Source organism: Dromaius novaehollandiae, chromosome 13 (assembly GCF_036370855.1).
Source record: "Dromaius novaehollandiae isolate bDroNov1 chromosome 13, bDroNov1.hap1, whole genome shotgun sequence".
Taxonomy (NCBI): Eukaryota; Metazoa; Chordata; class Aves; order Casuariiformes; family Dromaiidae; genus Dromaius; species Dromaius novaehollandiae.
In genome coordinates, this window is record NC_088110.1 from 20,216,633 (window position 1) to 20,240,534 (window position 23,902).

At 42.4% G+C, this 23,902-nt stretch overlaps 3 protein-coding genes across 3 annotated transcripts; 2 read left to right on the forward strand and 1 right to left on the reverse strand.

Annotated features, from left to right (window-relative positions):
- Window positions 1–216: 216 nt before the first annotated feature.
- LOC112978871 (arylamine N-acetyltransferase, liver isozyme-like) lies at window positions 217–5,079 on the forward strand. Its single transcript, XM_026092622.2, is given in 4 exon segments — window positions 217–1,275; window positions 1,970–2,627; window positions 2,629–2,899; window positions 2,902–5,079. Coding segments are annotated over 3 exon segments (885 nt in total). The 5' UTR covers window positions 217–1,275; window positions 1,970–2,588; the 3' UTR covers window positions 3,477–5,079.
- Window positions 5,080–5,363: 284 nt separating this feature from the next.
- On the forward strand, window positions 5,364–10,383 carry NAT1 (N-acetyltransferase 1). Its single transcript, XM_026092621.2, has 2 exons — window positions 5,364–5,517; window positions 8,097–10,383. Exons 1-2 carry the CDS (start codon window positions 5,508–5,510, stop codon window positions 8,972–8,974), a joined length of 888 nt encoding a protein of 295 aa, XP_025948406.1. The 5' UTR covers window positions 5,364–5,507; the 3' UTR covers window positions 8,975–10,383.
- Window positions 10,384–14,625: 4,242 nt separating this feature from the next.
- MPHOSPH6 (M-phase phosphoprotein 6) lies at window positions 14,626–23,072 on the reverse strand. The gene is made up of 5 exons (XM_026092595.2): window positions 22,916–23,072; window positions 18,861–18,973; window positions 17,170–17,260; window positions 16,010–16,107; window positions 14,626–15,568 (listed from the first exon to the last, which is right to left on the reverse strand). The coding sequence occupies exons 1-5, from the start codon at window positions 22,964–22,966 to the stop codon at window positions 15,427–15,429; spliced, it is 495 nt and encodes a 164-aa protein (XP_025948380.1). The 5' UTR covers window positions 22,967–23,072; the 3' UTR covers window positions 14,626–15,426.
- Window positions 23,073–23,902: the final 830 nt, after the last annotated feature.

Here is a 23,902-nt window from a genome sequence, read left to right on the forward strand (position 1 = left end):
TGTGTAGGCACGTGCAGGGAAGCCTACCGTGGAAGTCCCTCGTGAGTTCTGGCGGCGGGGAACCATTTCTGCTGTTCGTTCTGATTGTGAAAAGACGCAGTTATCCCCAGGGACGTTTGCCGACAGGCAGAACCAACGTCTGAATCTTGCTGCCCACCAAGCTGATCCTATGAACGTGCATGAACGCTGAACGAAGCTCGGCTGCCGTGGGAGCAAAAATTAACACGACCGAGATCTGCATGGGAGCTCGGATACTTGGCAGCCCAGCTTTGGCATGCAGACCATCCCGCACGTGTGGGCTTGCTCCCTGTTACAGGACTATCACTAACGCGGGAGGAACAACCGCGCGGAGCAGCCCGAACCGTGACGAGAAGACAAGCTGCCTCCAGGAAGCTCAGGGAGCAGAGCCCGTGGTTTGCACCGTTGCTGTCTGTCTGTGGTCACTATAGATTTACCATACTTGACCCCCTTGAAGTATCAGTTGAGATCCGAACCCATCTGGTCAGCCACCACGAGACTCTCTACTATGACGATTTAAAATCGATGAAGCCAGAGGAAGGGCAGCAGGGGAAAGCGAGGCACGGGCTGCGACTTCTCTCCTGCAGCCTCGCTCCGTGCCCCACGTCGCAGCCCACACCCACGTGGGCTCCCACCACGGCACCCAGGGCTTCGCGCCCGGGAAGAGCATGGCACTGGCTGGTTTTTCATGGTGCTTTTCCCATGGAGGTGTTTTATGGGGCTGGAACCTGTCTTTTGCCAAGGCTTTCGCTGGCCCCGAGGGGGAAATGACAGGCTCTTGTCTCGAAGCCAACTCCAGGCTTGCAAGGTCCACCAGGCTGACGGAGTTGGTGACTCCCTTCCCGGGCACGGAGGTTTAGCTTGACACCGTCACGGTAGAGACGTTTTTACCCAGTTATGCAGAACGGCTGAAAATGGGAACCGTACGGGAAGGGTGGCAGGGTGGCAGAGCGCCGCGGCTTGCAGGGACGCGCGTGCCCGACCGCCGGGGAGGGAGGACGGGCTTCCCGCAAGCACCGTTACCAAGGAGACCCTGCCCTTGTCCTGAAAAGAGATGGGAAAAAAGCACGAAATGCAGTATCAAAGACGCATTACTGTGTTTTCATGTAGTCCCTTTGGTTCTTTTGAAGTGAAAATGTTTATTTCTTACTCCCTTAGTGGGGCAGTCCTCTATTTTCTTACATTTTCCTGTGTTTTTGCTTCACACAGACTGAATCCTGCTCCTAGCGCCAGTCAGAAACAGTACAATGAAGCCAAGTGAGTTACGCACTGACATTGAATTTGGGGTGAAAGTCTGGAGATTAGGTCATCTGATGTGCCCACCTGCCGGGGCGGGGGTTTCTGCCGAGCTGTCCGAGGTGGGATCTCCCAAAGCGCTGGGCACTCGCGCGGCTGCTTGTGGGCAAATCGAGCTAAACTCCGGGTCGTTTCCGCCGGAGCAGCTGGGCCAGTGCCGAGACCGCTAGCGGCAAAGTCATTTCTCCTATGTCATCTACAGCGAGTTGCTTTTCGGAAAATCCTCCCGGGGAATGTGGGATCAGTTTCAAGGAGCAAGAAATCTCCAGACTTTTCAGAAATTAATACAGTCCTTAGCAGATTGTGAACAGTTGTGGAAAAAAATCCTTGCATGGAAAAATGCCAAATTAAATCTAAATTAAGGGCAAAACAAATCCTTGCAGATACCAGATGAGTCAGTGGATTAGAAATGTTATTGGGAGCCTTTTGCATCTTGGCCACACCGTCAGTAGCAAGGAGAGTCACTTTCTGCTAATGAAGAGAAGGAGATCAGGGACATGACACAAAATATGTCCAATTTCAGCTCAAACTGCCACCTTTGGTTTGTAAAAGACAAAACAGAAAACCACCAAATATGCCTTGAATATATTCTTAATAATTATCAATTCCTCTGACCCTTGAATTAGAAAAATTAACAGTCCTTTTTCATCAACAGCCAAGGTCAAAGCTCTGCCTGAACTCAACAGGGAAACTGAAGAGATTATGAAAACAACAATCTACTTCACATGACAGCTTGTCTAAAACAGTGACACACTGAGAAGTTAATCCCCGTTAGCTAAAGCTGTGAACGTAAAACCTTCTAGTTAAATTACCTGTGTGAGAAGTAAAGAATTCCTTACCTGGTACTGTAAGAAGAAACAGTAAGAAATCGTTGTGACTTTTGTTCCAGTATAGTCTAACAACTTGTCCACAGACCTGTTGTTTGGCAGTTTTATAATTTTTTTGTCACCTGTCGTCACGCCAAAGATTCTGCTGTGCCAAGCGCTGTAGGTGCCTATGACACGGAGAGCCTCTTGGGTTGAAGAAATTTTTGGAGAGAGAAGGCACTATTCTCACCTGCTCCTATCCTTATCTCCTTTTTTTAAGAAATACAGATGATACTGGCAGCCCTAGACTGTTCTCATCTGCTATCAAGGGCAAAGGTTTCTTTCAAATATTAGGCAAAAAGCACAGGGTACCTTTGCAGGCTGGTTAACCGGCGCTACAGAAATAGGAGTGAATCTCTTGAGAGCCATCCAACAGTAACCAGCTCTTTTTCTGCTCAGACAGGCAAAATGAACCTTCAAGACTATTTCTCAAGAATTTGTTATCATTGGGTCCCATACAGATGCAGACTTGAAAACCTTAACAGTCATCTTCCAGCATCATGTCCAGGCGACTCCTTTTGCAAACCTCAGCGTGCACTGTGAGGAGGGCATTGATCTGGATTTAGAGCCTATTTACAATAAGATTGTGAGAAAGAAATGTGGTAGATGGTGCCTGGAAAACAACCACCTTTTATTTTGGGCTTTGCAAGGAATAGGGTATGACATCTCTGTTCTTGGAGGCAATAGTTATGATCCAGCAGAGAGAACATATACCGTTGACATAACGTTGTCCTACTGAAGGGGGTGATTGACGGCAATTCCTACATCGTAGACAGTGGTTTTGATGGTACCTATAAAATGTGCCAGCCAATGATGCTGATTTCTGGGAAGGATCAGCCTCAGATTCCTGGCATCTTTCGCTTCATGGAGGACAATGGTATTTGGTACTTCAAGAAAATAAAAAGGAGGCATTATATTCCAGAGAAAAGTGTCCCTTCAACTGATACTCCAGAAATGGGAGAGATCAGAAAAATATATTCATTCACTCTTGAGCCATGACATATGAATGACTTCCAGGAGCTAAATATATACCTACAGACATCTCCGGATACCTTATTTCAGAAAACATCAATCTGCACTCTCCAGACCACTGAAGGGGTTTGTGCCTTAGTTGGATGGACCTTCACTGAGCTGAAGTACAACTACATGGAGGACATGGACCTGGTGAAAATCACAGCTCTTACATATGAAGAGGTTGGGAAGACACTGAAAGATAAATTCAGTGTAACAGTAGAGAACAAACTCATACCAGTAAATGTTCATGGCTTGCCACCTAATTTAGTGGGTATGATCTAATTCTAACACTCAGCAAGATGGGTCTTTAACTACTCAATATAAAAATTTCTAAAATTAACATTAATAACATATTAAGCTGATTCTAAAGTTGAGCTGTTCAGATGAACACAAGGCTTGGTAAATTTAAGTACATCATTAATTACTTGTCTATATCCATTTCAAATTTTTTCTTAAACTCCTCCTTCTGTACACACTTGAGACACCTTTAATTTTCTTGCATGGAAATTGCCTTTTGTCTCTGTTAAATTTTGTTCCATCTCTCTAGCTTTCATTTTATTTCTGACATATTTTTGTGGCAAAGGAGACCAATATGATATTGGTAAGGAGAAGCTGTACTAGCATTTTACACAAAAGACCTCTGATGTTTTTTGGTATGATTCCCCATCTCCTCCTCAACATAGTCTTACAAATTGTTCACTTTCTTGAGCAGTCTGAAATAGAGAATGGAAATGATTTTGGCCTTCAAGAATCCATAATAAATGAGAGGTTAAGCCTTTCTTAAAACAAGCCACTCTCTGCAGGTGCTGATTAGCTGATGTTGAAAACAAGTTGAAAGACTTGAGTTCTATTACCTTACCTCAGACTGACTTCCAGTGAGCTAGTTTTGCAAGGGCACTTGCAAAAAATGCTCTCCGAGTGTCCAATTTTTGTAACTTTCAGTATGTTTTTTTTCTGTTTCTTTGAAATCTAAACAAAGCCAACAAGAGCTGAAGCTCTTCAACAGTTCTTAAAAATCACTCATTTAGAATAAAAAATGTAAACAAACAAAATTAGATCAACCTTTGAAAAATACAGTCTAAACATTTTGAGGCCTAACTTTCCTCTGATGTTGAACAGGCATAGCAATATTGTAGGCAAAAAGCTTTATATTTTTTATGAATATTGTTCTACACAAAGGCTACAACTAATGCTGCAAAAGAAAACACTGAGAAGCTAGGACATGCCACCAGTGTGATTTCACAGCGTGGTGTGCGTTGCACAACAGCCTTTTCACTCTCCAGTACTGACTCTTCTCCAAGGGAGCCTGGTCTCCAGCCCTGTAGAGGATATATAACGCGAGAGGGTGAGGGAAGGAAAACTGCAGTTGCCAAGTAAGGGTCTTTCATTCATGAACAACAGAGCCTTTGAATTTGTGCCCCTTCTTGAGGCAGCCTGGCTTGGCGGTTGGAAGCGGCTCCTTCTGCGTTGGAAGTCCGGCCACGCCACGGGGACGAAGCTTGCTCAACGCGCGCGTGGACCAGTCACGCTCACTGCTGGGGCAGCTGATGTGCCTGAAACTCCGTTGCTTCCCAGATACAGCCCAACGTGCCCTTCACCTTCCCCAGTGGGACCTCACCCTTACCGTCACTCGCTTTCCACCTCCAACAAAGACCATGCAAGCTCGAAAGGGAGAGATCCAATATGTCAAAGGTGCGGAAGGCCACATTTTAGAGTGGAAACACATTATTTACTTAATTTCATATGTAACACTGTGCAAATAAATATTTGTAATGGCATTACATGAGATCGCTAGCAAATGAGCAGCTGGTGCAGTGGAAGCTCTGAGCAGACCTGAAAAGTTGTGTGAGCAAAGAAGAGTCGCTCTGTGCGTCTGAGCAAACGTAGCCTGCAACGTCTAGGCAACACAGGGCACCCACAAGCAAAGGGAACACCAACCTCCACCGCAAAATGCATTAAATTAGTTAACATTAAATTAACGATAAAAATTGCTGAGGCATTTTTGAAGATCTGCTGAAATTATTTTGCAGAGAAAACCAGCGCAATCTGGTCTTAACCAGCGGAAGACATAAACATTGCCTAATAGAGAAGAAACAAAGTTTAATTTGCTCATGGATCAGTGAAGTCCAGAAAACGTGCATGCATTTTGGGTGGACTCTGCCCCTTCTTGTAGCTGAAGTTTCAGGAGTGCAGGCCAGGAAGACTGAGTTAAAGAGGAAGACAGACCTTGCAGGTTGTATCTGCTCCTGGCTTTACCGACTGCGACCCCAGTAATAAACAACCCAGCAGCTGAATACGTAAATAAGTAAGGCTATGTTAAGAGGTAAGTTTCTTTTAACACAAACTGGTTTCTTTATGATGGTAAAGGTCATGGGGAATAAATTTGAGCAAATTCCCTTTAGGAAAAATTATTATAAAAATATGTGGGGATAGAACTAAAACACTGCCTGCTAAATATGGGCTCTTAAAGAGGGCAAAGCAATAATAACACAATTTCAATTCTTCTGTCTTTCTGCTCTTCAGAAGGCAATTCACTTGGCTAGCAGAGAGATGCGTTTGTTGAGATAGACAGTGGGTGTAAATTCAGAACTACCGCCTGTTATCGGAAGGTTTTTTTTCCTTAATATCTTTAACTTTATTTAAAAGTATTGCAAATGCAAAGGAAGCAAAAAGGAAAAAAAAAACAATTAAATAATCAATACATTTTGCTTTCTTTACAGTGCTTTAAAAACAACTTAAAAATGAAACTAATAGACTGTTTTGCCTACCCCAGAAAGCCTGTGTACTAGCTGCATCAGGATAAAAATAGATACGTATTTTAATAGCAGAATTACTGATTGTGTGTACAGTCATGGTAAAGAGGTGCTGCTAGTAAATATTTTTGCATTAGCACCTTTACTTGTACGTTTAGAAACAGGCCTTGAAAGTTCTGCTGCTTTTCTCTGTATAGATCATAGTCACCTCTCTGGGATTATCTTTTCGATATCTAGCTTTTCATCTGATTTGTTCACAATTCAAAAGAACTGTAGCTTTCATCTCCTAGCAGTTAAGATCTAACGCTGCTCAATCATGTTATGGAGCTGCAGAGAGAAATCACAAATAATATAAAATCAAGAACCAATGCTGGTATGATCAGTCTCACTATTTAGCATTCAGAATATGACCAGGTAGGACTGGATAGAATTTGACCCTGCAAATCAAAAGGAGAGGGGGAAATCAAGGCTATTTTGAATTTAAGTTCTGTCTTATCCAGCCCACCAAAGTTGGGTGGCATCATGGACAAAAGGTTTTAATTTTGGCCAATCTTTTGTTTACACCAAAAACATCCATTCCATGGAATGCTGGAAGTTTACTTTCTACTTAACAAATATTACCTTAAAATATCCTCCAACACACTTGAAAAGCACTGAAAACGATATTCCTTTCTGTAGAAGATAACATACTGTATTTGATGGGCTCTCCATTCACTTTGGACAGCTGCTTCCATAACATGCATATGCACATCACAAATCTGTCACTGAAAATCATCTTGAGAAATCCTAGCTTGCAGTAAACATTCAGTGGTTCACTGCTGAATTTATTTGAACACAATAGACTTCCTGAGTTGCTAATACCAAGTGTCTAAAGCTCAGCTTACTGTATGCACAAAAGATTTCCAAGCAGCTGAGTTGTCAAGACGTTAAATATTTGCAGTAACGCTGAACCGCTGAAATGGTTAGTGCTTTCTTTGCAAAGGTTCAAGCATTCAAAACATGTCATGTCAAGCTCCATATCCTAGCAGGCAATCTACAGTAAACATTTACAAACAGGATCTATTTAGAGACCTACGGACCATCCAGCTTGCAATGATGGCCAGCAGACTGTGATGGGCCACTGAGAAGGCCAGCAGACAGCTGTGCATGACCTCCCGTGGCATCAAAAGGCAGAAAAATAAGTTGAATAGTTCCTCAGGCAGCAGTCTGGCTCATGAGAGTCTTCCCGATCAAGACAGGCATTGCTAGAGGCAGAAAAGACCATGAAGGCACCGAACTAGGCTGCAGTAGTTCTCAGAGCCACCTCTGGAAGGAATAAATAAAAGTTTTATGAAAGGCCAGGATTAGAGAGCTGTAAACCATCCACTGTCCACTTTCAGTACACCCTAGGAGATCCTGGGCCCTGCTGGGGATAGAGACATGCTTTTCGTCTTTGAGATCACTCACCTCTATGCAGAATCGTTATTCAACACCAAAATGAGTTTGTGCAACACTCAGAGCAGAGAAGGCACTCACTGGTCTGTGACCCTTGAAAAGGTCGGAGGTTTTCCTCAGTTATAATTATCTGAATAAAACTTGACACTTCACAAAATGTGCAGGGAGCATCATTTTCTACTTTTTGTAAGTGAAGAAACAGAGACAAGTGGAGAATGAACCATTCGTTTATGATCACGTAGATCAGTGGCAGACTCATGAAAGCAACACGTGAATTTATTTCAAATTATTCTCCCTCCAACTGCTAGACAACACTGCTCCCTGCACTGCTACTCCTTTCATTGAAAAGTGGATTTAGACTTTTTCATGAAAGCTTCTGAGCATTCCCTAGTGAGATCTTATATTTCTTCTTAAGCCTGCTGTTACAATGCAAATACAGCAAATCCCTGTTACACAGACCTTGCATATCAAGTGGCAGTTGCATCAACTGTTTGCCATAGGGATGACTCTAAGGCAAAAAGCAAACCCTCACATGCACTACTCTTCTTTGCCCTTGGAACTGTTTGATAGCAATATTTGTTGCTTTTAAAATCTGCTCTGATGAGGTTCAGTAAGTTAAAGCATCTCTGCTGGCAACAGCCTGGGCAGTTCTTCCCAGCATCATAAATCATTGATGTAAAGAAACAAAATCAAAAAACATTTCTTTCCTTTACAGGAAACATGAACCTTGAAGAGTATTTTGCGAGAACGGGTTATAACGGTTCCCTTGAAAAACAAGATTTGGAAACCTTAACTGATATATTCCAGCACCACATCCGTGCTGTTCCATTCGAAAATCTCAGCATCCACTGCGGGGAGAAAATTACTTTGGAGCTGGAGCACGTTTATAACAAAATCGTGAGGAAGAAGCGTGGCGGCTGGTGCATGGAGAACAATCAGCTCTTAGCCTGGGTCCTGAAGTGCCTGGGGTACGATGCCAGTTTTCTGGGAGCATACGTATTCAATCCACATCAAAACATGTATGCCACTCTCATGACCCACCTGCTCGTAAAGGTAGTTATTGATGGCAAGGCCTATATTGTTGACGGGGGCTTTGGTGTGTCCTATCAGATGTGGCAACCAATGGAGCTCGTGTCTGGGAAAGACCAGCCCCAGGCTCCTGGCGTCTTTCGCTTCACAGAAAAAAACGCCATCTGGTACCTGGAGAAAATGAGACGGAAACAATACATCCCTAATCAAAATTTCTCTAGTTCTGACCTTCTGGAAAAAAAAGAGTGTCGGAAAGTTTACATGTTCAGCCTAGAGCCACGGACGGTGGAAGATTTCCGTTTCCAGTGCACGTACCTTCAGACGTCTCCCGACTCCCTGTTCACGCAGAAGTCCATCTGCACCCTCCAGACCACCGACGGCTTTCGAGCCCTAATTGGGTGGACACTCACCGAGACCACATACAATTACAAAGAAAATATGGATCTGGTGGAATTTGTAACTCTTGAGGATGAAGAGGTGGAAAAGACACTGAAAGAGAAATTCAATATAACCCTAGAGAGAAAGCTTGTCCCAGTTAATGTCAAAGGACTTTACACAATTTAGACTACTGGAAAAACCTGTGCTAACGCTGCACATTTACAGTATCTTCCACGGTCTGCCCAATCACTACTGCAAGATTACAGGATTCCCTTGCAGGCAATTGAAGGAAAAATACATTAATACCAGACTAAAGTGAATTTCATGTTGGGGAAAGGGAAAAAATCAGGGATATCACACTCTTCTGCTGGGTAGACAGAATTATTTGCTGTGAAATGACTAAAGTTCAATTTTTGGCAGAAATGTAGAGACTGATTCGAATCTGGTCATAAACTTGGGCAAGAAATACGTCTGGGGAATTCTGGAGTGCCTACAGCACATAAATAGAAGTAAGGATTATTAATTTTGATATGCTGCCAACACATTTTTATGATTATTACGAGAAAAAAAATCTGTGAGCATTTAGACAACTATGTACACATTTAAAACTTCACTTTTCACAATATCTAACCTCCCACAGCTCATGTCATTTCCCTGTCTTTAAAATGGGTGTAACAATACTGTCACCTTTGAAAGGCACAGTTCAGGAGGCACAATTCTTTCACCAGCATCCTCAAACAAAACACAGTGGTAAAGGATTATTATCATGTCCATCCCTTTGTTATTACTGTAGTAAACTGCCCAAAGTAATTTTTGGTATGTATATATTTTTCCTAAGATGCAAATGGCACCTATTGCAGTGTTGATTGCGACTAAGGACGTACCTGCAAGTTGTGCTTCTCTTACAAAAAATCATCCTATTCCAGGGTGAATCAGAATACAATGCGTGAGTCTCAACTTGCTTAGATTTACTTCTATCCCAAATGGGGTGGGAAATCTCATATTTTTACTGTTGCGAGTTATTGCATGTACGCCGCAAATTATTGTATGTATAACGAAGGTAGAATAATCACACTAACCCCACTATACTCTTAATTGCTATGCTGCAATCTCTTTGTGTATAGCAAATTCGGAATTCCATATGGCTACCCCAAACGAATACTGTGTAGCAAAGGAGCTTTAGGGTCACAAATAAGTTTCTTCATCTTTATCAAAGTGGAAAAAAAAAAAGCAAGGAGCCAACAAAATGTAAAGGAACCTTTTTCTTTCCAATTATTTCACAATCACAGTTCCCCATCTTAAAGAAATTGTCGTCATCCCATGCCATGCTTCTCTGCAAAAAGCGAAGCAAGGAAACTGCTGAGAAAGGGGAAGCGTTCTCAATGCATGAAAAAAATAGCAGAAACACTGAAAAACACACTTCCTTTCCTTCTTTTCCATCTATGATAATCCTGAGTGTGGTTAAAATGCTGATTTCTCCCACTGATAGTATATCTTTTTGTTCAAAGACATGATCTGATCATAAATCTCAAAAATTCTGTTAGTGTGTACTTGAAAATAAATAAAGTAAAACCGTAAGAATTGCTGTAAATATAGACTTCCCCCCCAGTAACTGCATGGTCCCGGTACACTTGGTTTGCTAAGTAAAAAAGGGCTGTGCAGTCGCGTGGTCTGATCTGCTGGCCAGCCTTCCTCGCCATGCAATTCTTGGACTGAACAGGCTGATACCATGCAAGTTTGATGGAAGCGCTGGAGACGGTAAGTTCCTACAGGTTACCGGACAGACAGCTCATCGGCTGAGGAAGGGGACGGCCAGCGAAGAGGAGCCCTCGTAGTTCTCGTCTCCGCCAGGCTCAGCGGTCAGCACGCTGACGGCCCCGAGCCGGCTGCGCTGCCAGCACCCCGCGGAGAGCGTGGGGAGGAACCGAGGCCGCGGCGGTGGTGGCTGGTTACCCCGGGCGTGCGCACGCGTGTCCTGGGACGCGGGGACCGAGTGCAAAGTGGGAGGCAACACAGGGCACGAGGAAGAAGGAGCTTCCCAAGGTAAGAACTGAGTTTCTCTGTCAGTGGAACTAAGGAGCCTGTTTTGCAATTTGAGTTCTTATTACTATCTCGTATTAAGGCCCCATTAAAGGTTTTTATTCCTTTCTAAATGACTGATCAAAATGAAGTGTTCCCCAAGACCCTGAAGAACGTTAAGAGTTCAGAAACACTCACCATGTCCGCTTTAGCTGGCAGAAATGCCCATCTGCATTCCCTCAGGTCACCAAACCACTCTCTTCTGTGCGTTGTTTTGTGGTGTCACCACCTCTTGCCTTGCGGCCAGCCATTAACAGACCAGTTATTCCGCCTCCATACTTCCCTGGAGATGTTTCTGCTGCTCCCAGCTAATCCCTCTTCCCTACCTGCTGGGGCTATGGTGTTGAGGACTTCTTGGGCAGAGGTCTACAGACTCATATTGGCATTTTTATCCGTGACTGCAAAGATAGCAGATACCACCTTGTAGGATGCAGCTCTTACTAAAGATCTATAGGGCTGAAGATGATTCAAGCTTCAAACCTCCCTCTGATTCGATCTTTCATAAGCACTCTCTGAAAGCGATTTTTCCTCTAGATGTGACAAATATAACCAGGTCCTTCACTGTGCAGCATCAGATCACGCAAAGGAACATCAATACATACAGCTGAGGAACAGTTTCACAGTTTAGCTAAAGCCCCCCCCAAGCTGATGAAAGCAAAAGTTGCTAAGGCGTGAATGCCAGGCCCAAAAGGTCTCAAAGGTTTGAGATGAGAATGGCGTAAAAACAAACAAATAAAAAAACAGAGGCATCACGCTGTGTCTGCATTAGCAAGGCGTTACTGTGGAAGACAGATGCTCTCCTAGACAAAGAGAACAAGCACTTCGTTGAAGCATCAGCTCTCAGAGAAGCTTGCATTCCCATTCAGAAGTTAAGCATGGGATCTCACAACTGCAAAGGCAGTTTGACATCTTTCACCAGTTATATACTTTAAAGCTTTATTAACAATCTCTCTCCAAGAAAAGTTTAATGAGATCCTAAACTATTGTGCAGCTTTTGTTGCAGACTGTTATTCAAATAGAGAAGAACAAACACTTTGAACCCCTGACCCAGGACTTTTATAATTCCAAATGCAATTTAAAAGCATGGTATTCTAATTAACAGAGAGAAAAGACAATTTCCTTCTAAATCTGAATTCTGGATTAAATCACATTAGTTTTAATAGGAAGTGGATGCTCAGATCCCACTGATGGCTTTGCATAATCCCAGCCTAACTGCCCATTACGCGCACACACAGAGGCAATGCCCAATGGAAAATGAGAGCCATCAGCGACTGTTAAGTTGTATAATGAGTATCTTACTAGGAAACAGCCATAGATAACAGAAGAAACATGGTTCAAACTCCATGGCACCACTAAACATCCCCCCCCCCCCCCCCAAAAAAAAAAAACCAGAATCAAAGTTTAATCAACTCATGCATTACTAAAGAGAGGATACAGGATGGCTCACTTCAGTTGGACTCAGCCTCTGTAGTTTTTAAGATCCAAAACAAAGAAGAATAGAAGTAACAAGAAAAACCAACAAGAAAGACAAAGTTGTTCAATACTCACACATTCCCAACATCAGCAGTTACAAAAGCAGTAAACATTTTGAGCTTGTCAAAGGGAGAAACAAAATTTCTCATGACAACAGACATGCTTAACTGTAACACTGTGAACTGTCAGTGAGCACAGACTACAACATGCACCTTTGTTCAGTCTAACAGGTACGGTAGTACAACAGACACAAACACATCAGGTGTCTGATATCTCTTTAACCAATAAATTTTGGAGGTAGCTGTTATCTTTAGCAAAAATACTTACTGCTGAGTCCAACTCACTTCCATTCTCAAGGAAGAAATACTTTTGATTTAGAAACACGGCAATGCAGGGTTTAAAATTCTACAGCTTAGGAAGTTGTCCATGAAAATGGCATTTGAGACTACATCAGAGCCAAGAAAGCTTGAATTAAGGCTTGCATTATAAATATTTCACTGCTACACTTGCATCTCTCCTGTAGCCTAGTTAGAGCACAGATTTTATATGGCAGAATGTTTCTGCCTTGCTACCTTGCATGTTTCTTCCAGGAAACCAGAACCAGACTTAAAATATATACACACATATATATATATGTGTATGTATTTATATGGTTGGAGATAGAGATGGGTATTTCAGAAGATCCTATCATCTACTTAAGTGCCTGCTTGTAACTTTGGGCACTTAGATACCTTTAGAAAAGTCACGTAGAACAGATTTTTAGTTTTGCCTTGCTCACAATCACACACTTTGAATGATGCTTTCAGAACTGCACTTTACAAACTCCATGAGCAAAAAGAGATTGTGTTAAAAATCAGTAGTTGGTCTTACAGTAGCATTTCAATAGCTCACCTATCAGCTAATCAAAACTCGAACAGTAGAGCATGCAGATTTGTAGACAAACCAACATCTGTCATGTCTTTATAGTTGGTGTTGGGCATGTTTAGGAAATAGAATAACCACCCCAAGTTCCTAGAAGGACAAGATCAGGGATTTTCTAGGAAGATACCGAGTTTGCTCAGCACATGCTCCAACCCACATGCCATGCCACACACATTCTAGGACAGCCATTCCCCAGGAAATTAAATTAGGGACCAATGTATGGCAGAATGTAATTAAACCACATGAAGTTACCCCACGTTAGACTGAACAGAACTTTGCAACGCAAAAGGAGTTCTCTGTGTAGAGCCTCTACAAAGGAGGACTTCACACAGTTTGTTTTAGCTACAAGCAATTACCAAAATTACCCCCCAAACACCTTTGCATGATGTCAGTGGAACAGTGCCAAATCCACTGTCTTTCAGGGAAGTGCAATTACAGTGACATCTCGTGGTTGCTCGTGGTTCACTAGAACACACTCCCCCCCCAACTATCTAGCACAACTATCCAGAAATTCTCTCTAATGAAGAAATGTATTCACATACATCATTTTCCTAGTAATAAGCATGAAAGAATAATGGGATATATTCTGAATTTTTCTTGTGATGACCAACAATAAATCATTTCTTAGCTCTGGTCACATCATCCATAGGAAGAAAAATGCCTTGTGATCATTAACTTCTTTTCAGCTGGTGATAATATATGGTCAGGTTTTAAGTAATTGAACCAGTAGCATTTAATTAGCTCTGAAAAACTATTTCAGATCATGAATCACAGATTTTTCACCTGTACGAGGCTCCCTTACTAGGTTAGAAGTATATTTCCCTTTCCACACATGATCCATCTTGAATATCTAATTAGGTGCTTTTGATATATGGATTATAGCTCATATATCATACATGCAAACTACAGACACACAACCTTTCTTTATATAATTAATTGAGTTTCATATCTTGCTTCACTGAGTCACCTCTTATGTCCATGATGGAATGGCCACTACCTGCTTCAATTTAGACAATTCTTCTTTCTCCAGAAAGTCAGCATTAAGGATGAGTAATTCAGACATCTAGTTGGGGAAATGAAATAATAGAAAGAAATATTTCTTGCTGAAGGCTTGGATACAGAGAACTGCTACAATGTGAGACGAGACCCATAGTGACATTTTTCAATCTGCCTAGTGCTGACTGACCAAAGGCCACGTTTCTATCTTAACATTGCTTGAGATGGCTTCACTGCATGCTGAACAAAGAGCCAGTGCAGTCAACTAATATTTGGGGACATCTGTGGCAAGCACAAAACAGGATCATTTCTTATATGGGATTGTATTAAGCACCATTTTTTACATTAAATTAGCTAAACCACGATAATTAACCACAAAGAATCAGTTTTTATTCAGCTTTCAAACATGTTTCTGAAGCAGTTGTTATGCTTCTATGACAAGACCTAGATAATTATAAGATTGGAATTTTTTGGCTGGAAAAGAGACAAGATTAGCAAACTTCTTTTGAAAGACAGAAATTAAGACTCACAATCTGCTCAAGTGTCAAACTGTAAACGTCGCCCAATACTTGGCTTGCTCTAGGAAAGAAAGTTTTGCTACAATACCCCCTATTTTTAAATAAGCTTTATAAAAAATAAAATTCAACAAAAAGGATTTTATCTCTTCTTTTCCCAGTTTATTTTTAGAATAATAAAAAAAAAGAAGGGAAAAGTTCCTATTATTTTTTTCCTTTTTGATGAGTGCAAAGATTTTCACTGCATAATGAAAAAAAAAAGCAGTAAAAGTTGAATTGCCGTACTGGATTGGACAAAGCTCATCTTCACTCTACATACTTCTTTCAGATACGATCATAAAATGTAAATACTGTTGCTCTCAATGGCACATGACACTCATCCTATTCATGCACAACATTAAAAATGGCCAATGGGCTTAATGCCCCATCCTCACTAAAAATTGCTCAGAGAGGAAAGGATGTATGACATCCATTATAAACACATCCACTTTGAAAAATTCTTATCATGTGGATGGCAGAAATTTCAATGAGAACAAACTCAGATTTACAATTCTACCCTTTACATTACATAGCAAAAAAATCCAAACAATCTCCAGTTCATGGTACTGTATTTGATAGATAACATTTCTATTAACTCCAGTTCTGCAGTTCACATTAATCCTGGGGTTTTAAGAACATTTTCTTAGCTTTGCTAGGTCTTGTGTTACTATTCTCATCTTCATCTTCATCCTGGAGTACACGCTGGTCTCTCTTCTTCAAGAATTTCTTCCCTATTGTTCCCACTAACGTTTCATATCTGTAAAGAAAATAAAAAATTGACAGCTTTTAGTGGAGACCATAGAAAACCCTCAATGCAACAAATCAGAAATCTAATCAACAGTTTAACTAGAGTTAAAAAAAAAAAGTCAGAGGAGCCTTCCTCACACCAGAGTATAAGAGGTACAAGCACTGTATGTTATTTGTTCTGACAATTTTGGTCTGTTGGCAATCTGGAGCCCTGGTGGAATTAGCATGGAATACACGGGTATCAAAAAGACAGAAAACAGCTGCAATATCTTTTACTCTCAAAAGAGTGATGAGGATTCCACTGAACACACAGCAGAATTCTTGGAAAGATCAGTTCTGTAAGGTATCAAAGTCAAAGGTTTGTTTGCTTGTTTTGCAAGCCCCCCGCACACACACAATGCAGTAAGGTATCACCTTCCTTGCTAATACTGTGTCATAAAATACAACTTACCTTCTGGCCATTTCTTCATCTGACACATCAGCCTCCATTTTATCATCCACTTCAATTTCTTCTTTCTTGGACTTAGAGTTCATTTGTACCATTAATTTCTGAGAAGGAAGTAAGAAATAGCTTGAATATGCAATTTTGACACAACGTCAACTATGTTGATATTCACCGGTAAAAGAAACTAATAAAAGATGGAATCAATTCTAACATTGTTTTCCCTCATTTGCTGTATCGTACTCAGGCTAGAGCACAGTGTTACAAGGATCCTTGAAAAAAGGCAACATGCCTCCTTGTTGCTCAGCTGAGCTTGGAGTTTGGCTTGGGGAAAGAGGCAACACAGAGTTTTTAGTGAATTGTGCTATTCAGACAACCCGTGGGGCTTGGCAGACATCTTCAAGAGACCAGACAATTAGATCCTACCTAACTTTTCCTTGTGTTGTTAGCACCTGGTTCTTGAAATTGTTTTGCAAAAAAGGAAAAAACAGCTATATGGCTTTACAGCAAACTACTAATAAAAAGAAAAAAAAAAAGAAAATCAGGAAGCAGCAATATGTCAGGTCACAGTGAGAGCAAGTTCAAAGTAACCAGAAGAACTTCCCAGTAAATCACCTTGCGCAACCTTTTTCATACCTCTTAGGCTTTGCACCTCCTACTCTTGCTTCAGTTCAGTGGCAACATTTTTATTTCTATTTTAGTGTACTGCCATCAGCATGAATCACACTAGAAAGAAATTAAAGACCTTCCTGCCCAGAAGAATTTAAACTTTGAAACTTCACTTACACAACTAAGTCCTGAATAAACAGGGCTGAACGCTTGTAGGATCGGGCTCTAAGTTAAATGGCAGGTGGTAAAATAGTGAGCTCAGTCTGTTGGTTTGACGAGCAGCATGTAGGACAGTTTCCTCAGCTCAGGGAAGGAAAGCCTGCAGGAATCATGCAATTACTGGCCATCAACACAGGAGATGAAGAGCTTCTATTTATCAGATGTTGCACTGATCATCAACATTGCCTCCGAATCACAGTTTTCCCAGGTTGAAGTACATGGGAGAATTTATGGAAAGTGCTGTGAGTGCCAAACAGTGGGCATGCAAACATTAAAATCCCATCCTCAAGGGTTTCAATTCCAACGTGGGACCACCTCAAAACAAAACATTTAAACAGTACCTCAATTTCCGGATTAAATCCTTTAAAGGACATTCTGCCATAAAGTAGATCCTCACATGGCATAAAGCTCCTCTCTTCTATGATAAAGCTCCTGCATGAAACCCCAAAGCCAGCATTTGTCAAACAGGGTGCATTAATATAATCAAATTAAACAAATGCAAAAAGCATTCGCTGTCTTCCCCCACACAAATAAACAAAACCACAGCGTGTTTTATACCATCAACTACTGTCTGAAGCTTAATTGCTCTGATAAATCTTTCAGCATAAGGAGCTTGGAGTGCAAAGGAATACTTTTTGCCAGAGTAGCTGTGCCAGTTCCACAAGCAAAATTAACTCTCCTGACAAAAAGCACTCTCTGCTGGTATGATTCCACCTACATTAATGCTTTTGCCAGAATAAAAATACCACATAAATATCACTCTCCAGGTGGCATTACTGTACCAGCAAAAGCTTCTAATTAATTTTTCATTGTGATGTTAGACCTGGCATTAGTTGAGTCTGTCAGGATATAAAACACTGTGTAATTCTCTGTTCAGCTGAGAAAGACTTCCCCTTTTCCTCTCCTTTTTTCCTCTTTTAATGAGCATGGAGCGAGGAAAGAAGCATGGCCCTGAGGCGTTCATAATACAAGCATTAGATAAAAGTACTTCCTTGAATTGTTCCATCCCTCTTGTCCTCTCACACATGTGCATCCCTCCCTCAATTTCTTCATCTTCCATGTAAAACAAACTCCTAAAGCCATAGAAGAACAAGGCTGGAGGGATAACCAAGTTCACTCTCCTGCCTCAAGGCAGGATCAGCTAAACACCCGCCATGAACAGCAGAGGTCTGTCAAACCTGTCCTCAAAAGACTTCCAGCGATGAAGTCTCCATGGTCTCCCTAGGCAATCTATTCCAGTGCTGCACCAGCCTTACTGTTAGAAAAATCTCCCCAATATACAACTGGAGCCCTGCTTGCTGCAACTGAAGCTCAGTTAACTTTCTGTCATATCTACCACAGTCATGGAAAATAGTTTATCAAAACCTTATTCAACTACAGTTAATTCCCCAGATCCCAGCTTTTTGAAAACTACAGTCTCCCTCAATGGAATTTTTGTCCTCTTTTGACAGGACAAAAATCAAGATATTTTTGAAGTAGTCAGCACCATTCACAGCACCATTCTAAATAGCAGGAATGGACATTTGCTTCCTTATTAGCTAAGGTTTCCTTTCTTTTTTGTTTTGCCTATTATCTCTCCTATTTCAAAAACAGGATTTGAAGCGAGCTAGACTCCAGAAGACGGAGCTGCCCTGAATAGACCCAATCATGTGACTGGAACTCAACTTGCAAACACAAGGCTTCAAATTTCTTTTTTTTCAAATGAAGAGGGAAAAACAGCACTGAATTGGTGCCTGAAAGAAACTCATTACATGCATCTAGAAGAAACTGTGAGTGAAAGAAAACAAAACACACAAGCAATGAAAGTAGGTCAAACTCTGGACTAGGCAACCTTGAGAACGTCCTTTAGAATACAAAGCTGAAATACCAGTCTGTCATTATTTTTGCTTGTGTTGATTGGTTATTAAAAACAAAAAAAAACCCCAAAACAACACTATTGGCCTCCTGAAACTTCTTCTATAGAAAAAAATATTCTACGCCCACTCCACAACAATACAATGATGATAAGAATTATCGAAGTGAACAAACTTACTCTTTCTCCTTAAGATCTGGTAAATCAAGATACCAGTGTTCTTCACTAATTATCTTCTTTTCTTCCTCTTCTAGTTGTTTTTTAGTTTGTGAATCCAAGCCTCTCTGCATGAACTAAAAAGACAGGCACATAAGCACACAGCTACTGTTTTTTCTACATTACAGTCATTCCTGAGTATGCTCTAAATATGCAATAACTACATGACAACAATTATCCATTAAGTAACATTTAACAGTTGATATAACAATAAATGCTTTTTGTGTTTTCTTCCAGGTTTGGTCCGAATTAGGGCAACAGACAGTGTAAAAATAAACAGTTGCTGATCTACAGCTCTCTATTCCAAGTTAATGTCAGCCACATCTACACTTGGACACAAAGGAACAGACATGCCCTGGCTAGTTTCGATGGTTCTGAGTTGTTACATCCCACAACCCCTCGACTTCGCAAAGATGCTCCTCATATTACAGGAGAGGCTGGAAAAAAAGTTAGTAATATAAATATCAGAAACAAACTCCATCCACACAAACGGCACTGGAGTTCTGAACCGGGGCTCGGTTATACCACGTTGGCGTCTTTTTGAAAGATCTACTCTTTCAACCATCTTCCTCTTGTTTTTTTTTAAAACTTCAGATTTTATTTTCCAGACAAGTTTTCCTTTATAACCCAGAAGGCTAGAACACGCCTGTAAAAGCGGAAAGGGTAACTATGGCTATGAAAAGGAGTAGTCCTCTGCATCCAGCTGTGTAAAAGGAAGCTGCTTCCCAATCTAACTTCTCATCAATGACCCACCAATCTACAGATAAAGCAGTGCATGAGCACTTGTTAATTCGCATCAGGGAAAGTCTGCTGAATTAACTGAGTTTATAACAGAAATAGTTTAGGGCCAGACAACTCATTTTGCCCAATATAAGGACATTCCTCAGAACTGCTCCCTTGGCCACCACCTTCAGCAGAGGGTGGGAGCAGGCAGAGAGCAGCGGTAGCCTCTTTCACAGCTGGGAGTAGGAGAGGGCATCTGCCATGGCCCACGCTGATAGCACAAACCTACGGATCTGAGATATGTGAAACATCCCTTGTATTTCCATTTGCATCGGCTCAAGTGCCCAAGCTGACCGCCAATTTAAGCATCAACAATGTTAACCCATTTCACCAAACGTGCTAGAGAAAAGAGAACTCTTCCCAACTTTACAGTAATAACCCTTATATTCTCACATCCCTAGGAGCTGGGACCTCCCTTTGAGTCTACAGAAAGCCTTTGAATAACCTCATCTGTCAGGGGTATGCATTTATACCAATGTGATTTGCAGCAAGAGCCTACTCTTTCAGTAAATTTGATACACCTTCCCATACAAAAATTGCTATGTGGCCATGAAAGCATACCTGCATAACTGCATGTGCAACACTGCAGACGAATTTCCTATCAACTAATGCTACCCCTCATTTAAAGCAGCACTGATCCTGTGTTTAGATAAGCCTGTAAGCTGACAGATAACAAGCCAGTGGGACACACCTGCATCTTGAACATTAGCAGAGACTCAGACATACTTTTGGTTCCAGCTAGAACAGACTTGGCTTGGGGATAAAGCCCAAGAAGGCATCTCTTCTCCAAATGCCTCCCTCACACAGAAATCCCACATCACTGATCTTATTAAAAAAAAAAATACCCCCCCTTTTCAGTCTTTACAAAATGCCCACAGCAAAACAAAACAAAAACCCCTGAAGTAAAAGCCAATATAGTGCTAGTGTCTCATTTCCCATTTGTATTTCTATTTGCATCCATGTGTACAAGTTAATGAAAGAAAAACTGACTTTTGTTTTCTGAGTCGGCCCAAAATATGTCAAAGCTTTCCAATTAAAATTACAGTATCTACTTGAGGAAAATAAGGGAATCTATCATGTGGAAAACCATATTGCTCATGGAAATTGGTTAGCCAGTCAGAAGTCTCAACAGGAGAAATTTTATTACAAGCACCCAATTAAATAATCATTTTACTTTACATTTTAAAGATTATGTTCCTACAGATTACCACAGGGAACAACTAGATAAAAAAAATGGGATCACATTTATCTAAAATGCAAACATGCATGAATGAATTAGAAAATGCCAATTGCGGTAGACACAGAATATGCAAGTCATTAGCGGAGCTGTTACTTGGATCAGTGTACCCAACCTGGATCAAGCGGTGCAAGAATTAAAAGCATGAGCCACACTTTGGCACCAAGAGGTGAGTGCATGGAGTCCGGCAATTAATGCAACGGGCTTTAAGAGCACTGCCACTGACCACACCACCTTCGGGGCCCAGGTCATGGGGGACCTGCCCATAGAACGGTGATAACACATGTCATCAGAACCTGCGGAGGCCGCTGTCAAACCATTAATTAAAACGCTGGTAAACAAGGAGATCTGTAGAAGGAAGATGCTAAACGCAAGAGTTACGTATGACCTTTTCAAGATCTACTCATCTCTTCAAAGCAGATCTACTGCTCAGACTAAACCAGCAAATGTCATGGCACGGCACTCACGTGCCCGTTCTCCACAGCCTTCAAGGAAGGCATTCGAAAACTGGCTTCCGAAGTCTCCTGAGGGTTAATAAACTGGCAAAACCAGTAGCAGAAATTTCACTTAAAAAGCAGGTATTACATTACAATCAGTAATGCTGCAATCCAGGTTAAGGGAGTCCTACTCTGCCACGAGCTGCTGGTTAACTAAGCGCAACATCTACCTGCTTTGGAAAATGAGGAAAGTTATGTTTGGCTCCCTCTGTGCACCAATTTTAGTCTTTCATTAGCAGAATCTGTTAACTGTGGTAAATATCCCACCATCTCACTGTAGCAGAGTTCACTTCACATGGCAGATGCAACTGAGTCAACTAAACTCCTTTCCACTGGCATCTTGAGAAAAATAGCAACTATGGTCTCAAATATACATGTGGGAAAAAAAACAGGTTTAAGTAAAACACCACAAGCAAGAAGCCACAAAGGCCCAACCACTGATATTTAATAAATATTAACAATAAAAAAAAATTAATGGCAACTCAACTTCTACTGGTTGTTTTCCAGCAGTAAAGGTCCATCCATCACACCAGGATGTACTCTGCTGACTTAGGTGTTGTAGTACGCCGTGTGAACCAGAACCCATCAGCCACTAAGCTGAGACTAATTTCACACTGGCCTTAACTTGACATTCACAGCTCCAAGGGTAATGGGTAGGGCACCATTTTATTAATGGCCTTCGTGTTTATGGGTTGGGAAAAGAGACGGGGAAGGTGGCTAAAACTATGTTCTGATGAGGGATTTTATAAGCAACTAATGTGAATGGACAAAAAAAAAAAAAAAACGCATGTGACAAAGCAAAGAAGCATCAAGAGTAAAAGCTCCCTCAAATAAGGCAAGCAGCATGAATATTTTAATAATAAGAAGAAGAAGGGAAGAAGAGAAAAAGAAAAGTCTAATCATTTTCATGTATGATAAAGAAGAAGAAGAAGGGAAGAAGAAAAGTCTAATCATTTTTACGTATGATAAAGACGAAGAAGGGAAGAAGAGAAGACAAGAAGACATCTAATCATTTTTGTATATGATAAATAAGAAGGGAAGAAGGGAGGAAGAGAAGGAGAAGTCTAATCATTTTTATGTATGATGAAGAAGGGAAGGAAAAGAAGAAGGAGAGAAGTCCAACCACTTCCATCCATGCTAAACAGCCTGGCTGCAGAGGCACCGGGGGGCGAGAACAGACGCCCACGCGGTTTCCGAAGTCTCCCTGCTGCCGGGGGAGGATCCGTGCTGCCATGGCGAAGAGGCTGCGCGGCACCAAACCCGCCCCCCAGCCCCCCCCCGGGGCCGGGGCAGCCCGACGCACAGGGCCGCAGGGGAAGGTGCAGCAGCGGGGGAAGCGGCCGCAAACGCGGACGGGCGGAGGCCCGGGAGGCGGGCACGGGGCGGCGGCGTGGCCCCGCACCACGCGGCGGGGAGCCCCGGCGCCGGCTCCGGCCGGGCCTCACCCCCCGCCGCCTCCCCCTCCCGCCCCGTCCCCTCCGCGGCCCCCGCGCCCGCCTCACCTTCATGCGCAGCAGGTTCTTGGAGAGCTTGGCCTTCACCTCCGCCGCCATGGCGGCCGCCGGGCCCGCAACGCCAGCAGGCCGCGGCCGATCCCCGCCCTCGCGTAGCGCCGCCGCCGGTGCAGGGGGCGGAGGCAGGGAGGGAGGGAGGGGGGCGCCGCGGCTGCGCCCTCCCCGCTCGGGGGCGGCCCCGGGGGCCGGGCTCCCTCGGCGGCGGGGGCGGCCCGAGCTCCTGCGCCGTGGCTTAAAAATAACCCCGAGGGAATAACGCGGCTGAGGTTGTGTGGGGCTCTGGGATTTATCCTCCTTTCTGAAGCCCTGCCAGGAGCTGGGCGCCTTTTTAAAATAAATAAATGAAATCTGTGGAAGCAGAGAATGGCCTGCTTACGGAAAGGCTGCATATCCCACGGTTGCTGCAAAAATAAAATGAATAAAAGCAACTTTCCTTTGTATAACCGGTGTGCGAACCTTCATGTGGTTGTTGCTGAAACGTGTGTGGGGGGAGATGGGGTAAATGAAGGGGAAATCCTTGTAGATCCGTGATTCCGGGTGTGAAATGGCCAATTAGTAGGGGAACCCTAGATTTTGTACTAACGCTGTGTTTGTGCAGTCTGTGCAGTCATGGATGTACAGTTTTGTCCATAATTTTCTGATAGTTGCAGGAAAGAAGGAGGGAGATTACAAAACTTTCCCATAATGACGTTTAGAGACTGCGTGACCCGTTTAGCTTTCATTTTTGAAAGTAAGCCTTGACTCTTTCTTGAGAAAAATAATTCCAAAATAGTCATGTGATTAAAACTGGAAAGCAACTGAACTCAAAGTTGTTATGAAAAACATCAAACGACTTATTCGTCCCGAATTGTGACCGCTGAACTCAGGCTTGGCGGTATTCTCGTTAGGCCCCCAGGCTGGGCCCTGGTAGCTTTAGAAGAAATCCAGATGTCAAATTTCCAGCTGACTTCCAAATCACAAGCAGGTACCACGATT

Excerpts from the sequence above, each read along its gene's own strand:
- MPHOSPH6 (XM_026092595.2), bottom strand. The coding sequence starts at position 22,966 with ATGGCGGCGGAGGTGAAGGCCAAGCTCTCCAAGAACCTGCTGCGCATG. Across the intron at positions 17,261-18,860 it reads CCAGATCTTAAGGAGAAAGA|GAGCTTTATCATAGAAGAGA; the intron begins GTAAGTTTGTTC and ends GGTTTCATGCAG. Across the intron at positions 16,108-17,169 it reads GATTTAATCCGGAAATTGAG|AAATTAATGGTACAAATGAA; the intron begins GTACTGTTTAAA and ends CTTCCTTCTCAG.